The sequence below is a fragment of the Rhineura floridana genome, chromosome 10 (assembly GCF_030035675.1).
Source record: "Rhineura floridana isolate rRhiFlo1 chromosome 10, rRhiFlo1.hap2, whole genome shotgun sequence".
Taxonomy (NCBI): Eukaryota; Metazoa; Chordata; class Lepidosauria; order Squamata; family Rhineuridae; genus Rhineura; species Rhineura floridana.
In genome coordinates, this window is record NC_084489.1 from 28,943,141 (window position 1) to 28,964,540 (window position 21,400).

At 40.0% G+C, this 21,400-nt stretch overlaps 1 protein-coding gene across 11 annotated transcripts in view; it reads left to right on the forward strand.

Annotated features, from left to right (window-relative positions):
• SLC4A7 (solute carrier family 4 member 7) overlaps positions 1–21,400 on the forward strand; it is a 166,705-nt gene that overhangs the window by 94,830 nt on the left and 50,475 nt on the right. For 8 of the 11 annotated variants that reach the window (XM_061587393.1, XM_061587385.1, XM_061587391.1 and 5 more), the window contains 6 exons: positions 6,029–6,217; positions 7,520–7,876; positions 15,283–15,398; positions 17,069–17,226; positions 17,902–17,989; positions 19,373–19,519. In XM_061587393.1, the coding sequence (XP_061443377.1) occupies positions 6,029–6,217; positions 7,520–7,876; positions 15,283–15,398; positions 17,069–17,226; positions 17,902–17,989; positions 19,373–19,519 (1,055 nt within the window). The remainder of the gene's footprint in view (positions 1–6,028; positions 6,218–7,519; positions 7,877–15,282; positions 15,399–17,068; positions 17,227–17,901; positions 17,990–19,372; positions 19,520–21,400) is intronic. The other 3 variants (XM_061587386.1, XM_061587394.1, XM_061587396.1) reach the window with 3 other exon arrangements.

The window sequence follows — 21,400 nt, forward strand, 5'->3', positions numbered from 1 at the left end:
TAGTTTTCCATATTTCTTGACAAATTTTTGTCAAAATTTGGCCAGATTCAGTCTCCGTAACTTGTAGCAGCTCAATTGGTATGCCATCTGTTCCTGGTGATTTGCTTCTTCCAAATATTTTAAGAGCAGCTTTTACCTCACATTCTAAAATGTCTGGTTCTTCATCATACGGTTCCTCCATGAATGAATATGTCATCTTTGCATCTTTTTTTTATATAGTTCTTCCATGTATTGCTTCCATCTTCCTTTTATTTTTTCTTGGTCAGTCAGTGTTTTCCTCTGTTGATTATTCAACATGCCTACTCTTGGTTTAAATTTCCCTTTCATTTCTCTAATCTTTTGAAATAGGGCTCTTGTTTTTTTGGTTTTTTGATTTTTTTGATTTTTTTTAATTTTGTTTTTGTTTTGTCTTGATGTGAGTGTGTGTGTGAGTGTCTGTGTTTTCTGTGTTTTATTATGTGCCTGGGAGAGAGGACTTTGCACCGAGCGGGGGGACTTGCGGGGGCCCCAATCAGCGTAGTGACAGGTAGCGGGAGGTATGGTGATGGGAGAAGGACATGCCAGGTAAGGGGAACTCGGCCCAGACAATTAGTGGCTGTGCCCTGTTCCAGTCCTTCTCACACCCACAGGGTTGCTGGATGTCCTCTCAGCCAGCTCTTGGATCTCCAAGTGCTGCTTTTAAATGCCAGATCGGTACATAATAAAACCTCCCTTGTCCATGATTTAATTGTGGAGGAGGGGGCCGGTCTGGCATGTATAACTGAGACATGGGTGGGCGAGCAGGGAGGAGTTGCTTTCTCCCAGCTCTGCCCACCTGGGTATATGGTTCAGCACTATGGTAGATCCGAGGGCCGGGGAGGTGGGGTTGCTGTGGTCTATAGGAGTTCTCTCTCTCTCATCAAGCACCCTGTCCATGTGACTACTGGTCTGGAGTGTCTCCACCTTGTCTTGGGCCATAGGGACACCCTGCTGCCCAACAGCCTCCCTAGCTGAGCTGACAGAACTGGTCTCGGAGGCACTGTTGAGATCCCCTAGACTATTGGTACTGGGGGATCTCAGTATCCATGCCGAGACTATCAGGGGCGGCTCAGGACTTCATGGCCTCCATGACAACCATGGGGCTGTCCCAATTTGTTATTGGCCCAACACATGTGTCGGGACATACTCTTGATCTGATTTTTGCCACTGGACATGGAGAGGGTGATCTGGAGCTGGGGAATTTTTCATCTATTCCTTTGTCATGGACAGATCACCGCTTGTTGAAGTTTAGACTCGCAGCGGCCTTTCCCCTCTGCAAGGGTGGGGGACCCATTAAGTTGGTCCGCCCCCGGAGACTGATGAATCGTGAGGGTTTTCAAAAGGCTCTGGGGATTTTTCCGGCTGAGAAGACTGGCGTTCCTGTCGAGGCCCTGGTTGAACTGTGGAACACGGAAATGACCCGGGCCGTTGACACGATCGCTCCTGCGCATCCCCTCCTATGTAGAGCTCATACAGCTCCGTGATATACCCCGGAGCTGAGAGTGATGAAACAAGAGAGGAGGCGGCTTGAGTGCAGATGGAGACGAACTCCTGGCGAATACAATCTTGCACTGGTGAGGGCCTGTACTAAGCGGTACTCAGAAGCGGTGAGAGCAGCAAAGAAGCAATATTTTGCTGCTACTATCAAGTCATCTCTCTGCTGCCCAGCAGAGCTTTTTAAAGTTGTCTGAGGGCTATTACATTCTGGCCCTCGGGACATTATAGAGTCATCGGAAGCTCGCTGTAATGAGTTTGCCAGGCACTTTCAGGACAAGGTTTTATGTATCCGCCAGGACTTAGACTCCAATATTATAGCAGCTGAACCTAATGAGGTATCCAGAACACAGTCTTGTACTCATTTATTGGATGAGTTTCAATTGGTGCAGCTTGAGGAAGTCGACAAGGTGCTTGGACTGGTGCGTGCGACCACTTCTGCTCTGGATCCTTGCCCCTCTTGGCTGGTAAAAGCTAGCAGGGATGGAACAGCCGGCTGGGCCAGGGAAGTGATAAATGCCTCTTTACGAGAGGGAGTGGTCCCCAGCTGCCTGAAAGAGGCGGCTGTTAGACCACTTCTAAAGAAGTCTTCCTTGGACCCAGAAAACCTAAATAACTATAGGCTGGTAGCGAATGTTCCATTCCTGGGCAAGGTCTTAGAGCGGGTGGTTGCTAACCAGCTCCAGACACTCTTGGATGAAACCGATTATCTAGATCCATTTCAATCCTGTTTCAGGTCCGGTTTTGGTACTGAGACAGCCTTGGTCGCCCTGTATGATGACCTGTGTCGGGAGAGGGATGGGGGGAGTGTAACCCTGTTGATTCTCCTTGATCTCTCAGCTGCTTTTGATACCATCGACCATGGTATCCTTCTGGAGCGACTTATCAAGTTGGGAGTGGGAGGTACTGCTTGGCAGTGGCTCCGCTCCTACTTGGTAGGTCGGCTCCAGAAGGTAGCGCTTGGGGAGCATTGCTCGACACCCTGGGTTCTCCAGTATGGGGTCCCGCAGGGGTCAGTTCTGTCCCCTGTGCTCTTTAATATCTATATGAAGCCGCTGGGGGCGGTCATCAGGAGTTTTGGAGTGCGTAGTCATCAGTATGCTGATGACACGCAGCTCTACTTCTCCTTTTCATCTTCTTCAGGTGAGGCTGTCAATGTACTGAACCGTTGCCTGGCCGCAATAATGGACTGGATGAGAGCTAATAAATTGAAGCTCAATCCAGACAAGACTGAGATGCTGTTAGTGAGCGGTTTCTCTGATCAGATGGTGGGTATTCAACCTGTTCTGGACGGGGTTACACTCCCCCGAAGGAGCAGGTTCGTAGTCTGGGAGTTCTTCTAGATCCTTCATTGTCACTTGAGGCCCAGGTAGCCTCGGTGGCACGAAGTGCATTCTATCAACTTCGGTTGGTAGCTCAGCTACGTCCCTATCTGGACAGCGACGACCTTGCTTCAGTTATCCATGCTCTGGTAACCTCAAGATTGGACTACTGCAATGCGCTTTACATGGGGCTACCTTTGAAGATGGTTCGGAAACTGCAGCTCGTGCAAAACGCTGCGGCCCGATTGTTGACTAGGACCAAACGATCCGAACATATAACACCTGTTCTGGCCCGTTTGCACTGGCTGCCTATATGTTTCCGGGCCAGATTCAAAGTGTTGGTTTTGACCTATAAAGCCTTACACGGCGCGGGCCCGCAATACCTGATGGAACGCCTCTCCCGATATGAAACTACCCGTACACTGCGTGCAACATCGAAGGCCCTCCTCCGGGTACCGACTCATAAAGAGGCCCGGAGGATGATGACAAGATCTAGGGCCTTCTCAGTGGTGGCCCCTGAACTATGGAATAGTCTCTCTGACGAGGTGTGCCTGGCGCCAACTTTGCTCTCTTTTCGGCACCAGGTTAAAACATACCTCTTTTCCCAGGCATTTTAATATTTTAATATTCTTAGTATATTTATTACATCTTAGTATACTAGAACAGTTATGTAATATGTTTTTAGTCTTTGGAATTTTGTTATGTGTGTGGTATTGATATGTGATTTTATTATATTGTATTTTAAATTTATGCTGTTCACCGCCCAGAGAGCTGCTGGCTGTGGGCGGTATAGAAATTGAATAAAATAATAATTATTATTATTCTACCCTTTTTGTTGTCCTCTTCTATTTCTGTACAATAACTATTGTAATAGTTTTCTTTGTCCCTATGTACTAGTCGTATAGTTGTATTTAGGGTTCTGACTGTGTTTCTATCTCCTTTTGCTTTTGCTTTCCTTCTTTCTTTAACTATTTTAAGAGTTTCGTCAGTTATCCACTGAGGTCTTTCTTTTTAACTAGAGGTATTGTCTTTTTGCATTCTTTCCTGATAATGTCTCTGACTTTAATCCATAGTTGTGGGTGTTTATCAACTAAGTTAAAATTATGGAACTTCTCCATCTTCTGCCACCAATTAAATAATTAATTTGATTCCTATATTGACCATTTAGTGATGTCCATGTGTACAGTCGTCTTTTCGGTTGCTCAAAAAATGTGTTTGCAAGAAACAAATTATTGGCATCACAGAATTCAGTAAGTCTTTCTCCTGCTTCATTTCTATCTCCTAAGCCCCATTTCTCCACAATTCCTAGTTCTTCTCTGTTCCCTACTTTTGCATACCAGTCCCCCATGATTATCAGCACATCTTGTTTTGGTGTGTGATCAATTTCTTCCTGTACTTCTGCATAAAATTTCTCCACTTCCTCTTCTTCTGTGTTTGCTGTTGGAGTGTAGACTTGGATGATGGTTATGTTAATAGGTTTCCCATTTAATCTCATTGATATCACTCATTCAGACCTTGTGTTATAGCTTCTAATCGCCTTTGCTACATAACTTCTCACTATGAGCAATCCCGTTTCTTAATTTTCATTTCCTGCATAAAATATTTTGTAGTTGCCTGATTGAAAATGTCCCATTCCTGTCCATTTTAATTCACTCACGCCAAGTACCCAGTCGATCACTACGCTCTGCAGGTGAGGGCCTCCTGCAGATACCATTTTATCAGGAGGTTCGTTCTGCACAATATAGGAAACGGACCTTTAGTGTGGTGGCACCTACCCTGTGGAATTCCCTCCCTTTGAATATTAGGCAGGCGCCATCTCTGCTATCTTTTTGGCGCCTTTTGAAGACTTTCCTCTTTCAACAAGCCTTTTAAGTTGAGACCTATCCTAGTCTGCGTCTGTGTCAGAATTGTATAATATGTTTTTTAATAATGTTTTTAACCCTTTTTTAGGTTCTTTTTTTAAAATGTTTTTAATGTTTTGTTTTAATGTATTTTAAGATCTGTTTTTATAATGTTTTAAAGTGTTCTAGTGCTTTGTTTGCCGCCCTGGGCTCCTGCTATGAGGAAGGGCGGGATACAAATAAAATAAATAAATAAATAAAGTATTGTAATGTTGATGTGTTCCATTTCTTGTTTGACAATTTCTAACTTTCCCTGGTTCATGCTTTTCACATTCTATGTTCCTTTTGTGTACGTGGTACAACTCCAGACTCTCCTTTAGCATCTGTACACCTCAGCTTCCTGGCTTCATTTCAGCTTTGACCCAATTGCGTCATTAGTCACAGCACTTCTTGTGTTTGTCCGTCGTTCTTCCCCAGTAGCTCAATGAGTGCCATCTGACCTGGGGGTTTCATCTTCCCGCACTATCTCATGTTGCATTTTGGATACTCTGTTAATAAGGTTTTCGTGGTAAGAGGTATTCAGAGGTGGTTTACCATTGTCTTCCTCTGTGTTTGGATACATCTTAGTCTGGTGTCTCAGCTTTGACCATTCCTCCTTGGGTGCCCCTGCTAGGAGTCTAGCCTCTTGATCTAGACTCCTGACGGCATTGCTATCAGCTTCTTCAACACTCTCAAACCCCCTCACCACATTAAGGTGTGCATCCTAGAGGAGGAGTTGTTACATACAAGGCTGCTATCCTACCAATTAGGAAGGCAGTCTTGCATATTGTTATACTGCTTAAATTCCTTCGACTTTATTGGGATTCAAACTCCTGTGTTGGGAATTGTTGATAAGAACAGATGAAAGCCGTGCAAAAGATGAGTCAAAAAAGTTTGATAGTATTTCCTGTCTGCCATGCTGGACATGGGGGTACACATTAACACCAGTTGCTGTTTCTGTGCCAGCATTTGGGAGTCATTGGGGATCAGGTTTTGTGGCTGGAACCAAGGGCACACGTTGTACATTCTCATTTCACCTCGGACTCCTAAATCCTGTCCTGTGTATTTTAACGGACGATTACAGAGCTGCTATATAGTTACAATAGTGCAGTGCATGGCCATTTATTTTGGCAAAGATTAATGATCTCATGTTTTTATATAGGTTTGTATTGTTTAGCTAATAGCTTTGTAGTTTTTCCCCAGTATCATCATATACCAAAGGAGGGTCTTAAGAAAGGTTCTCGATGTAGAATTTGTCTTAAACCAACTTCAAGAGATCACTATAGTTTTGATTTAATTTTTCTCTCTATATAGATATGGTGTTGGATAACATGATCGCTTCTGGTCACCTGGATGAATCTATGAGAGAGAATGTCCGTGAAGCTCTTCTGAAGAGGCACCATCATCAGAATGAAAAAAAATTCACTAATCGGATTCCCCTTGTCCGATCCTTTGCAGATATAGGCAAGAAACATTCTGACCCTCTCTTGCTTGAAAGAAATGGTGAGATAAGTCATGGCATTCAGTTTATTTTAACTTTTAACAAATTTAATGCAGAGATGTGAGAAAAGTCAGCACACTTGAAGAAAAGAAATTCAGAATTCCTTCCTGATGTATAAGGCATTGAGAGAACATTTTGTTTGTAGACTTAGCAAAGTTGTCTTGATGCCTTTTGAGCTCTAAGAGTTGAGAGCTGTGCTTACACCACTGAATTTATGCAAAGATGCATGTGAAACCGAAGCTGGGGATATTGTCACATTCAATTACATCTCCTTTGTTTTCTAGTTTTTCCTGTTATATGCCTGTTTTACTAAATTTTATAATAAGTTCATTTTTCTTTTAGGAGTAATCAATAAGTGACATAATGGTGAGGAAAACCACACTGCTTTCTGCCAAGGGTTGCCTTGGTTTCTTTTGTTTGGTATGCTCTGTTATGTGCATGTGTTCATATTCACTTATAATGCAGCAGGAGTATAGTATCATTATAAGATGTTCTGATAGTGTGCTGTTTATTTATTGAATGCCCCTCACATTTGGTGTGGTTTCTGATGGTGTGGTTTCTGATGCTCAAAAAACTGTAGTCACTGCTCAAGTAATTTCAGGTAATCAATGTATGTCTCGTTTTATATTGCTATCTATACTCTAATTTCAATTGCCACATCTTTGGCTTTCATCTTTGGCTTTTGATGAATGCATATTTCAAGTTGCTGATTTTGATGAAACCTGTCTTTAAGGATCTAGGGTCCTGACCTGGAGCTAGGTAACTCAACAGTGAACTGTTCTGTATTACTGGGAGCCAATAATAAATACAGAGTCGAGGCCCTGATCTAAGTATTTCCCCCCCATATCATTCTGTGGTGTCATCTTTTTAAGGAAGAAAATAAGGGTTCATGTCTGTTAGCTTCTTGGGTCAGGATAGTGATTGTGTTTTTATTTTATATGCAGCACTTCTGGCACCCCACTTTCTGATTTTTCTAGAAGTTGCTTTGTGAGAGGTGCTAATATATCTGTTTTAAAAATCTGTAGATTCCTTTATTGTAAGCATAGCATTTTGAAGTTTTGCTCAATTCTCTCTGGATCTTAAGCAGTCACCAATAATATAATTTCCCTCCCTTTCTCCCCTACCTTGTAGATATGTGAAAATATATGCTGACTTTTTTAACATCTAAAATTCTGCTTGTTTTGCTTAAGTCTTATCTCACCTATGACTGAGTGATGTTTTGCTTTTTTAGAGTTTTGTAATTTAAAATATGTATAATGTATCTTCTTGCTCATTTTTTTATCACTTTATTTGTTTTATCTCAGGGGAAGGCCTTTCAGCCTCCCGCCACTCTTTACGAGCTGGTCTCTCTGCCTCACATATTTCCCTGAGAGGAGAGAATCGCTTATCCCTTCTTCTCAATTACCTTCTTCCTGGATCTCCAGCAGCCTCAAGGAGCACAACTCCTTTACCCACCCCACAAAGCACTCCACCCTCCAGTCCTAGGTGCGGTCACAAGGCAACCACAAATTTACATCCAACTGAGCTTCAGGGTGCTGAACTCCTAGTGTCTCCTTCTAGTGATGATATCCCTAAAGTAGTAATTCATCCACCTGAGGACGATTTAGAAGCTCAGGAAAGCGAGGAGAAGACGGCAGAGGATAATAGTGACATAACATCAGGCAACTATTTGAACTCAAATTGTCCATGTGTGGTGCTTTCTGCAGCTAAATCACTTCCACTGCAAAGTTTTTATCACACGGCTTGAGCAACCATGAGTTGTATATCAGTCTGTCACTTGTTTGCATGCTTCATTTCTTTTTGTGTGATATTTTCTTGTGTGATTCTTTATTCAATATTTTGAACTTAAATTGACACTGAAATATTAATGCAAATATTAACACATTGAGGCAGTGAAATATTTGAATATTTGTCTATACTTTTTATTTTCATAACCAAAAGGAATTCATTCAGCAAGTGCTTTTGCCTTTTTTATTATTTTTTTAAAGCAAGTTACATATTATAAACTTGAAACCCAGATTCCAAATGGTGGCCTTTTACTACTTTTAAAACCTCATAATTTCTAGTAGGTGAGGTACACTTTAGCACTAAAAGATGCCAGGCACCTTTAAAAATTATGGTCTGTGCTTTGATATCACAATCCAATCCTATACTCAAACCAGAATTCCTACATCAGTAATAAACTAGTTTTCCCCTGTTTAATTCACATAAATGACTCCCTTTTGAATTATAACAAGGAGAACGTTGTGCAACTTTTAAAGGTACATTAAATGGGGAAGAACTGTCAATCGCTACCTAGCCTCTAAAATCCACAGCTTATAGCAGGTGTTGCTGAGGCAATGCTTTATACCTATTAGGGTGATGTGGTTGCTTTGATGTGTTCTAGTCTCATTCTCTCTCATTTTCTTCCTCTATGATATCTCATGCATGGGTCTCCTATTCTATGTAGTAGCTTCGTGCACAGGGGGTTGAGGCAATCTCCAGCACTAGAGATGAACTACTCTGGCTGGAAGCTTAATATCTGATTATGTGTGCACAGCAAGAATTGCTTCAGGTTAACTGTTTCTCTTGTCAGGCTATTGTTGCAATCAGGTAGGAATCATGAAAGAGTAGAGTTGTTTTAATAACTGTCATGTAAATTAAATATAAATATTTAAAAATATAGTCCTCAGAATGCAGAGTAGGATGTACATTTTTGTAATAAATAGCAATGTATTGCTGACAGAAATAGGTCCCTTGCAGATATGGACTAAACATGTCTCTCTTTCACTCTGACTCATGCTTTGTTGCAGTGGTGTGTAAAGTATGATGCAGCTTGAAGATGTTTTGTAAGCCATAGCCTGAAATTATTGCTTTCCTGTGATTCTATTCCATTCTTTTGTTGCTTTGTTTCTTGGGCACTGTCATTTGAGGCACTTGATGTTTTATTTTTATTTAAACTTGGAGCTTTCTCTGATCTCATGTGTAAAGGTGTGGCCAGAGCCGCCCCTAGGCACCAGGAAGCGGGGCAGTTGCCCTGGGCCCCATGCTTCGGGGGCCCCCCGCGCTTGGCAATCTGAGAAGCTGGGCTGTGGCGGGGTTTTTCCTCTCTTCAGCCGTGCAGCGGCAGTCTCGCCAGCTGCTTCCCGAGCTGATTTTAGGCGGGAAGTTTGAATCCCCTGCCTGCTCTTCGGCTGCATGCCTGAGTCAGTGTCTTCCCTGTGCTGCCGTCGCTCATCAGCTGTGAAAATCTAGATTTTGACAAGTTGATTAATGATTTTGCAGAAGTGAAAGCAAGAAAAATAAATCTTTGAGAATAAATATATAGTTCCTTATATTTGTATTATTTTAATTCTAATCCGAAAGTAATTGCCCATCAACAAAGCAGCCAGGCCCAGACATTTACAGAAATGATTAAATTCTGTCATCCTCGATATTTAAAACAATGGTTCTGCACAAAGTGTTTTCAATTGTTTAGTTAGGAAGATAAAGATGGGAAAATATGCCTAGAAATATACTGCCATATCTAGCAGATATCGACAAAGGGAAGACAGATGTCGAGACACCAGTGAAGAAATGGATATGTATAGAACAGGTTGACTAGAGGCCTATTCCCTGAACTGAAGGTAATCATATTTTTATTTAATAGGTTGTTAGCCTCATATGTAAATATTATAATTACATATATTCATAAATAAATTATCTCTCTCTCTCTTTATATATATATAGAGGAGGGGGGGCAACTATGCTATTGCCCTGGGCCCCACACATGCTAAGGGTATGGCCATAGTAGCGTTTAAATTTTCTTAGAATTGTGTCTTTCAGTAAATGGATAATACTGCTGCGTAAGTATACAATTTAGACTAAAATTTACTGAACTTGCATTCAACCAACATAGGATGCAAAAGTAATAAGGATAACTCAACACAAAGTAGCATAACTAAGCTCTAATTGTGTAAGTGCAATGTATACAGTACAGTTGTACAATTAGAACCAGGGCTGTGGAGTCGGGAGCAATTTTGGGTGGAGTCGGGAGTCGGGAGCAATGTACCGACTCCGACTTCCAAATAAATTTTGATTGACAAGAAGCAATTTTGGGTGGAGTCGGAGTTGGACAGTAGAAAAATAGAGGAGTCGAAGGTTTGGTGTACCGACTCCACAGCCCTGATTAGAGCATGCTGAGCACATGCACAGTGATCCATCTGTCACACATTATATTTCTAATTCCTATTTCTCTTCTTTTCTCGCACATGAGTAATACCTGTCTTAATTCCCTCAGAATTTTTAGATTGCAACATGACGTACATTTTATTGTCATGTTCTGCTTTAGCCTAGAGGTAAAAAATCAGCACAGTTTTATGGTGCCGCACAGTGGTTTGTTTTTTTTAAAAATTGAGTTTCATTTTACATTTTTTAAATTACAGTCAAAGAGTAGGAGTTAGTCTTCACCTGAATTGTGTTCCCATAAAAATAAAATATACATAATAGATAAATGTATAAAATATACATCATACAATGTACATTATACTTTATACAATGTATAAAATATACATCATAGATAAACAGAATATTAAAACTAACCAGATAAAAATTACTCCTAGAATGTGTGTTGAAATAAAAATATCCTCAAGGCGTGCCAGAATCTATACAGTCTCTTCCTGGGAGTGTGTTCCATAATGCAGGGCTACTGAACTGAATGCTTCCTTCTGAGTATAGAGAGTGAAATCAGACTACACACATTACTGATCGTGCTTTTTCCAGACTGCACTGGATATGATTGTTGTTGGATTTTTCTTTTGGCCATTGCTATAGTGATCTTAGGTGGTGGTGGCAAGACTAAAATTAGAACAAAACAACATAAGCAAGCAAGACTTTTACACAAAGCAATTGAGGGAATGTTGAAGGAAGAAGATCAAAAAATAAAATAAGAAAACAGGACTTTTAAATATTTATAAAAAACCTTTTTTTCAGTTTTGAAAGAGCCCCAGAGCGGGTTACAATAAAATAATAAAACCAATTTAAACATATTGTGTTGGGTCCACACAAAGTTAATCACACATAAGTCCCAATGATTTCAGTGGGACCTAGGTCTCACTGAAATGAATATGGAAACTTAGTCATGACTAGCCCTTACAGTCTGACTTCAACCCAGGAACAGAATAGAAAAACAAAAGCTTAACCAACAAGGGACTCAAAAGGTTATTAAAATCAGCCAAAAAAGCTAGGATTAAAAAAAAAACAGCTCTCCCAAAGCTGATAGAGGAGGAGGGCATCTGGACTGTTTAAAAGGAAGAGTGCCATAACTTGGATGTTGCAGTAGTTTTTGCATGGTGACAAAATGCAGTTGGAGCGGGGGCAAAGCAGATGTCCCAGGGCAGGAAGTTTGAGTGGGAAGTCTCATGTTGGAGAAGCTTGTCCTTCAAGTTTCCTGTTAAGGACTATAGGATAATAGCAAGCCCCTGGAATTGGTCTTGGAAACAGAGTGGAAGCCAATGGAGTTGATATAACAATGCAGTGTGTATGTGTGTGTGTGTCCCGCCCTTCCTCCCGAAAGAAGCCCAGGGCAGCAAACAAAAGCCTAAAAACAGGTTAAAACGTCATAAAAACAAACTTTAATATATATTAAAACAAAACATCTTTTAAAAACATCTTTTTAAAAAGCTTTAAAAATATCTTTAAAAAAAAAGGTTTAAAAATGTATTAAAAAGCAATTCCAACACAGATGCAGACTGGGATAAGGTCTCTACTTAAAAGGGTTGTTGAAAGAGGAAGGTTTTCAGTAGGTGCCAAAAAGATAACAGAGATGGTGCCTGTCTAATATTTAAGGGAATTCCAAAGGGTAGATGCTACTACACTAAAGGTCCGTTCCCTGTGTTGTGCAGAATGGACCTCCTGATATTGCAGGAGGCACTCACCTGCAGAGTGCCGTGATTGACTGGGAATATAAGGGATAAGATGGTCTTTCAGGTATCCTAGTCCCAAGCTGTATAGGGCTTTGTACACAAAAACTGGATCCTTGAACTTAGCCCGGCAGCTAATAGGTAGCCAGTACAATTCTTTCAGCAGCAGGGTGACAGGATCCAAATTGCTGAACCTGGTCAAAACTTTAGCTGCAGCACTTTGCACTAGCTGAAATTTCTGGGCACTCTTAAGGCAGAACCACATAGCATGTGTAACAGTAGTCCAGTTGTGATGTAATGAAAGAATGTTTGACCCTGGTTAGGTTTTTCCTTTCCAAAAATGGCTGAATTTGGCACACCAAGCAAAAGTGCTCCTGGCCACAACCACCACCTGATCTTCCAAAAGCAAGATCTGACTCAGAAGCTATGAACCTAGTTCTTCAAGAGGACTACAAACCCATCCAAAGAAGTTGTAACCCTAACCCAGGATCAGCAAGCATACCAACCGGTAGCATCCTGTCTTGCCTGGATTTAGTCTGCATCCAGTTATTCTCCAGTTTCAGACACTGATTCAGAATCTCCTTTGCCTTCCTGGGAGCTGTTGAGAGGACTAAATATCAGCAGAATGATGCTGCTGCACTTCAAATCAACAGCTTCCAGTGATGTCATGTAGATGTTAAATAGTTTGGGAACAAGTTGTAAACCTGTGGCTCACCATAAGCTGATAGCCATGGAATTGAGCACTCCTCAAGCAGTGCCCTTAAAGTATCATCTTCTGAGCCCTACCCCATAGGAAGGACTGGAAATACTGTAAAGCAGTGTCCCCAGCCCCAAAGACATCAAAAGCCACTGAAAGGTTCAGCAGTACCAATAAGGGCACACTTTTCCTCTTCAGTTTCCGGTGTACTAGATAGTCCTGTCTGAGCATGATGAAAGCCATCACAATTCCAAACCCGAGTTGGAAACAAGACTCAACTAGATAGTTGAGACAGTTTGTTTTACATTTATTTATTTTATGTTCCTAATATGTACTGCTTGTTTCCACATGAGCAGTTTTTTATGGTGGCTTATGGCTGTGTGTGTTGTGTATCAGCTCTTGCTAGTCTCATTTGCATCTTCTTGTCATAACTAGTCCAAATCGATTTTTCAAACAGTTCTAAAGAATTCAATTTTAAAAGAACATATTTCATATAGTGTTACATTGGAGAATACCGTAAGGTCCTGGGTCTGCTATCCAAAATGGCCAACCAACAGTAACAAAATAATGTGCAAGCTTTTTGAGTTATCCAAAACTATAATTCATCCGACTTGATGTAAGCGTTAATGGGGTGGGAAAGAAGAAAATGTTGACTGCTATTCAGTCTATATTCAGCATCTTATAAGAATCTTAAGGCAGAATGTGGGAAGAGGCAGACTCATAGCTGTACCAGCTGCCAACTTTTTTCTTTCTCCATACCCACTGCTCTGTTTGCTCTAGAATTCTTCATCAGCTAGATTGTAGTGTTCTTCAACCTTGGGTCTCCAGATGTTGTTGGGCTACATCAACCCCAGCTAGCTTAGTCAATAGCCAAAGATTATATGTATTGTTTTTATTCTTGTTGTTCGTCACCTAGAGTGTCCCTAACCCGGACAGATAGGCGGCTGAAAAATAAAATTTATTATTATTATTATATGGGAGTTGTAGTCCAACAACATCTGGGGACCCAAGGTTGAAGAAGTGTTCTAGAGAACTTGAGACTGTGCATACCTTGTGATACCTTGGTTGACCTAATAAAGGGTATCGTCCTAAAATGGATTTTGGAACTTTTCTTATAAGCCCACACAACTGTCTTTATTTTTTCTGTGCAAAATTGAGATCTTATGAACAATGGTCCATTTTCCTTCTTGAAGCTTAGCCTACACTTATTTTTAAATCACCATCCTCCTATCCTGAGGCACACTATAAATAAAGAATGGATAACATAAGATTCACTAATGCCTAATATTGAACCAGTCTTATCTTCCTTTATCTAATGCTACACAAGATAGTTAAGTTTCTATATTAGTCTTTATAATGGCAATACAGATCACCTCATATATGTTTTTGTTACACAGGAATAAGGTTCAAAACAAAAGTAACTATTAGTGGCCGTGGTGCCTTAGGACAATTGGGAACAATTACAGTAGGGCCCCGCTCATACTGCAGGTTCTGTTCCGGACTGCCACTGTAAAGCGAAATCCACCATAAAGCGGAACGCATTGACTAACATTGTCTAAAATGGTGCCCGACACCCATAAAAGTGGAACAAGTGCCGTAGGAGCGGGGCCTTTCTGCAATTGACAACCGCTGTATCAGTGGAACGCTGCAAAGCGGGACCCTACTGTAACCTTGACTGCAAGTCAAAGATAGCATGTTTGTGCAAGTTAGAAATTGTTTTCACAGATAGACCCTTTGAAGTCCATTGCTTCCAGTTAGTCATACCTAATGCAAGTCTATTGAATTCAGTTGGTCTGCTCTGAGTATACCTTAGTTGGATATCACCAAGAAATTTATTTGAAGTTTATTTGTAACAGCTCTTACTACTGAAGAGGCAAACCACTACTTAAAACTGGTTTGCTATCTTTGGAATGGATGAAGCTGCAGTGTTAACTCCAAAGAAAGATGATTGTACGCATGGTTTCCTTATTCATCTGTAAAATGAATTATTTGGATCATGGCTTAGATCGTACTTTAAAAGATGTTGCTTTAGAATTGTGTTAACTAATGGAAGATAGATGGAATCTTAAAGCTTCAGTCTTGTAACAAGCAGGCTTTTTATTAGGTATTTGAAAGTGTGATTTTGTTTTATTCTACGTTTTTTCAGACTTAACAGAAATCATGACATCCCTTTGATGCACGATCCACATACAAAGCATTGGTGGTTAGATATATATATATTCTTACATTCTCTTTTTAAAAGTAACACATTTTTGTTCTAGTGCATTTTGCAAAAGGCCATCATTTAGGCAACATCTAATTTCAACATTTTTAATGATTGTTCGTTGTTTTTCAGAAGAAAATAACTTGTTTGTGTGGCATTTTTGGTACTAATGCACCTTTTGTTTATTAACTTCCATATTCGCTTTTAGAAAGCTGCCACTGTCATTGTATAACTGAGTCGGTTTTCTGGTCATACAATTTTGAACATGCCGTTATATTCTGTTTGTAGGACTCCTAGCATCGCCACAATCAGCACCTGGTAATTTGGACACTGGAAAAAGTGGAGAACTTAAAAACAGTGGAACAGGAGGAAGTAGAGAAAACAGCACTGTTGATTTCAGCAAGGTAAACTGTTTTATGTCATTTAGAGAGGAGAGAGAGCTTTGTGAATTTCAAAGTTAGTTTTATATTCCTAGTATAAGATTATTTGTATATTGTTAAAGGCAAAATGAATGTCCAAGGAAATTTCCTACAGCCACAAGCCATTCCCATCTTTACATGCAACACTAAACCATGGTTTTAGCCATGGTTTCTTGAACAACCCAGGAACAATCTTGCAAAGAAACGGCATATTTACCCATCCAATTTTAGCTTGTCTCCAACCCCAAACTGCCTCCTCTACCAGTACCTCTTTGATATCCTGAACACCTTTTGCAATGTTCCTGGATTTGCATGGCATCACTGCATCACCAGCTCACTTACCATTGGCCAGCTACAGAAACCTCTTCTTGGAGATCTTTGGCTGTTCTTGGAATGTTTGGAGATACCAGGAGTCGTTCAGCCTTATGGACAATTTTGTTTTCCAGCTGCTGTTCCCTTATGCCGTTTGTAGTTGGGCAAACAGCTGGGTGTTGCATTAACACATCCTGATTATTTTGTTCTAGTTTAGATATGGAGCTTTTTTAGTGGTAATGGGGTGGAACTGGAGGGTTGCACTCTACTTGACCACTGGAGGATGTCAGTCCAGTTGCAGCAGTGAAAGCCTGGTATGTGCCACTGTGCTAAACACCTTAGAACCAAGTTCAAGTGTGTGGAACTGAATCCTTCAGTGGAATGAATGCTGCCTTGTAAAGAAGGTTTTAATGGGGGCACATAATTTTTTTCTATAATAGATATAGAAATTACATTTCAGTTGCTGCTTGAAGCATTAAATGCACTATTGCTTCTCCTAGTTTTCTGAATTTAAGCCTGCAGAGGGACAAGATTGTATCCTGTTGTTTTATAGTTCAGTTGAACAATATAATTATTACTTTTAAAGTTGTCTGTAAACTTGCAACAAATACATTAAATGTAAAACAAAGTTAACTTACAATATAGTTAATCATGGCAGATGCCACTATTCCTGCTCCTCTGTCATAGTTTTTTGTGTTTTTACTTGGCCTATTCTTCTCTGCACCTGCCTTGTCTCCTGTTGGGCAGGAGTCTGCCTCCTGGCACTGTAGTTGTGGCACACTTGGTGTGGGACTCAAGAGGCCAGCTGTAAGTGTTCTTTTCTAGATAGCTGTGTAACTGGTGTCTTAGTTTCAGTGATCTTTGTGCATCTGTCTGTATGTGAACCAGTTGTTCATGTGCTGTGCATTATGGTGGTATTCTTCTGTAACTATATACACAGTTTACAAAGTTAATTTGTTAACAAAGATTATCTATCAATGAGTACATCTAAAACTAGTATTTTTCAGGTTGAATTTATAAAATGAAAGAACTCTGTATATAATTACATTGACTTTTTAGCGATATCTGTAGATACTTATAATAAAAATATTTTGATCCCAAGAAATAACTGTAGAAAAGTAGTTGTGGTGTTTAAATATTTATACTAAACAATGCAACGGTGCAGATGTGGTAACATTAAAAAAAGTGTTTCTGAAACTTCTTCTCACATACACTTGTCCCTGTAAGCAACACAGTAGTAGTGTTCAGCTCACAACAGAGTTGCATACATTAATGCTAGTTTTATTAACGCTTTTAGCATTAATACTGTACACTAAAATGTTATTTCTAATCCTTGTAAATAGGTAGATATGAATTTTATGAGGAAGATTCCCATAGGTGCAGAGGCATCTAATGTGTTGGTGGGAGAAGTGGATGTTTTGGAGAGACCAATTATTGCTTTTGTCAGGCTGTCCCCCGCTGTACTTCTCTCAGGTCTTACAGAGGTTCCTGTTCCTACCCGGTAAGAAAAAACTTGCATGTAATAAAGTTGTAATTTTGTATTTGTATAACATGGTTTTGATTCTAAGCTTTTTGGAAAGGAATTCTTAACTGAGAAATACTCTTTTTAGCTGTTGCCACCTTGGTATTTTTACTTTGTACATTGGTTTGAAATACTGTAGACACATTTTATTTATTTATTTTAAATTAATGGAAAATATCTCTTGTCAATCACTACACGTGGCACCTTGCTAGCACTGGGTTGTCCTCCATTTCCATATTTATGCTTACTCACAGCACATGTCTGCCAAGTACTGACATGTCTTCACTAATCTGTGCTAAAATTTAAATGGTCCTTTCTGCCATATTCAGGTAGAGATTGCTCAGGACATGAGTATTTTGGGTTTGTGGCAATGAACTAAATTTGCTTGCGTTAATGTGTATACCTGATTCTTGAAAACCTGTTATTTTGGAAAAAATATTATGTTGGAGTGTTGCCTTTGTGGAAGGAGTTGTTAGTTACTAAACTGAGATTATCACTACTTTATCCACATTTTATCTAAATATTCACTTATTTTCATTGAGTCAGTAATTATATTTTGAGGAGCCACTAATTTTAAATTGTGTATATATTGGTGCCATCTCTGATCACAGTTCTAATACCTGATTTTTTGTATACTGTTTCATTCTTCCACAGATTCCTTTTTATTTTGCTGGGTCCTGCAGGTAAAGCACCCCAATACCATGAAATTGGTCGCTCAATAGCAACACTTATGACTGATGACGTGAGTAGTAGCATCCTGTATGTATTCAATGAATTCAAAGTATGCACTTAAAATACGAATGGGACCTGCATTCAAGTAGAACTTGGCATGGCTAATATGGTGATTAAAGTAAATAGCTGTGGAGTGAGCATGTTTACATGAACATGAATTTATAATGATACAGTGTAATGTTTCATTTTGTATACTTAATAAATACTTAAGATTTATAAAAACTGTGTACATGAAATACTTATGAAATAAAAGCACCTCTTTTGTGAAATTTGACAGTTATATCTCTCAGTAATGCCACAGTTAAAGAAAGGAGGTTAATGTTGTAAATGGTATAGTCAGGCTTGGTAAATGGACAAAATGGAAAACTGGCCAGATACTACTATTAATATCTCTTGTGTTTGGGATATGGCAGGAATTTTCTAAAGCCTACCATAACCTGCCTTTCATTGCTGTTTCAATAGAATAATAGGACAACTTTTTTTTTAGAATAATTGGTATAGAAGATAACAATTTTAAGACTACTTTGTGTATATCTTTGATTTAATACTGAAGTTATAGTGTTCATTTAAGATTACATTAATTGTGCAGTGTTGGATATTTTCCTGGAATAAGATGCCCCAGGAAGAGTTCTTCTGCTATATATACTAGTACAATCTCAAGTGCAACATTATGAATCAGAGCTAGTATGAACCAATAAGAGGTTATCAATTATGTAATGTGGCGGCACAGTTGCTTACTGGTTAAGGCAAGTGAGATCATACTGTGCATCTGCTTTGCACCGAATTTAAGACAGTTTCTTGGGTTTCTTAATGACTAAAATTGTATAGTCCATGACTCCATTGAAACCTTTCCCTACGGGCTTTCTTTGCTCAAACACTGTTGTTAATTGGGCTTCCTGCCCTCAAGCCTTTAAATGCATGGTCAGTGAGGAACACACTCCATTCAGATGTAGACTTTGTTCATCCTCCTTTTTAAAAAAAGTACCTTCTCTGGATGCTTTTAAATGTTTTGCTGGTGCTTCCTCATTGTGTGGTGCAATCCTATGCATGTCTATCTGTTGGATTCAACAGGACATGCTCCCAGGTTAGTTTGTGTAGGATTGCAGCCTTCCTGTACCTTTCTATACCTTTCTTTCCTTCCTCTCCCTCCCATTCTAAAATTTTGTCAGATATTGTATGTGGGTGTGCAAGCACAAAATGCATGTGTACATGCACACACAACTTGTGTCTTAAGCATGTATTTAAAAGGTGATTATAGGTGTATTCGCATGTAGAACTGAGTATGGAAATTATTTATGCCGTTAAAATATTTCAGTGATGTCTTTCCAACCTCTTGGGTAAGAGTTTTGTTATGCCAGGAAACCAAATATAAGTGTGTATATGTTTTACAAAGGTTTTCCATGATGTTGCTTATAAAGCTAAAGACCGAAATGATCTACTGTCTGGAATCGATGAATTTTTAGATCAAGTAACAGTTCTGCCTCCAGGAGAGTGGGATCCATCTATTCGAATTGAACCACCCAAAAGTGTTCCTTCTCAGGTAAGAACTTTTGTAGTAAGGGGCACCTTAAAAATGTGTAATACATAGCCAGGGCTATATATGCTGCTGAAAAAATTAAAAACTACACCAGAGTTGTCAGGAGTGAAAACATGCAGCTTTAAATTGAGAGCCACTTTGCATAACTGCTTTGTATCCCCTGTGAAGTTAATTCTTAAAACTAAAAGTTCCATTATGTCGGCATGGTGGGAAGAGGATTAGCATGCCTGGGCACTGCTGCCAAACTGTATCTAGCAAGGCCAAATCCTGATTAATCCTTTTACCTTGTTTGCTGGTCTCCCTAGACATGTATAGAACAAGAAATTAATCCTGTATGTATTGGTTTGTTGGAATGGGAAGATTAGGTGGGAGTTGCTTGCTATGCCCCCCCCCCCGTTTTAACAATCCCTCAGGTGTCTGATCTGATCTCTTGTTTCTAAGATTCTCTTATGAACTTCCTAGTGTTAGAAAAAAAACCCTCTCTCTCTGTGGGTGGGTGGCCCTCAAGGCACCTTGCCAAAAAGAACAATGTTTAACAAATTCAGCATTACAATAAGAATACTAAATAAATAATACTAAAAACCAGTACTTCCCCGTGATACGTAGACTCTAGGTGCAGGTTAAAGGTATTCATACATCCTACATAAATAAGGTATAAGAAAAACCATGTGCTGTGAAAATGAATTCATTTTAGGGAGAGAGGCTTTGCAGAAAGGTGATATCTCAGTGATAAAGCTTCTGTTCAATCCATGGCATCTCCAGGTAGTAGGGGTGAGAGAGACTCATTCCTGAAAACCTAGAGAACCACTGCCAGTTGGTGTAGACAGTACTGAGCTAGATGGAACAATTGTGTGACTCAGTATAAGGCAGCCTCCTATGTTCCTTTGTTTTTAAAGTGTGCAGTGGTAGGTGAATTATTGTTTCAAAGCTTTTAAAGGTTTGTGGTAACTTGCTCTACTACTGTGTGACACAACATGGCCTAGCTGTTTTGGGGCCATAAGTTTCTATATACATACCCCCCCCCACCCAGAGCCAGTGTGGCAAAGTGGTTAGTGTGTTGGACTAGGACCTGGGAAACCAGGGTTCAAATTTACACTCTACTGTGAAGCTCACTGGGTGCCTTGGGCCAGTCACAGGCTCTCAGCCTAACCTAGCTCACAGGGTTGTTGTGAGGATACAATGGGGAGGGGGAGAAACATGTCCACTACCTTGAGCTCTTTGGGGAAAAGGTTGGATGCAAATACAATAAATAAATATAGTCTCATCCTTTTGGAAGAGGTAGTCGAATGTTAATGTATTTTGATCATGTATAACTTTGAAGGAAAATATGCCACTGTCTGACTGCCCTTAGCCTATGGTACAAAATGGGCTATACAAAAAAAATGAATGCTTTTAATGATTCGAAATCTGCAAATAGTATTTTTAACTATAAATGGTTTCTCTGTACCAGAAGTGGGGAACCTTGGTGGCTCCACTGGCCAGACCCTTACCAGGATATGCCTCATGGGCTAAATTTGACAGGTGGGCAGGGCCACACATCTGTCAGTCACATGACATCATTATGACACATGATTGGCAGGTGGGTGGGGTGCGCACTTATTGAAATCACTTGTGCTTCCCTTAAGTCTCCAAGATCAAGAACTTAAAGGGAAAGGGGGTAGACTTGCAAAATTCTTTTTCCAAGTCTCCCTTTGCTTCCCTTTTCATTTTCCATTACAGAAGAGGACTTTGAAAAAAAAACCCTTCTCTTTAAGTCCCCCATTGCAGACAATAAACTGGGAAGCATGGGGAGATTTGGAAAAGGCTTTAAGATAGCCCCTGCTCTCCCTTTTAAACAAATGGGAGCATAGGAGCTATCTTAAAGGCTTTGCAAAAGCCTGTTTG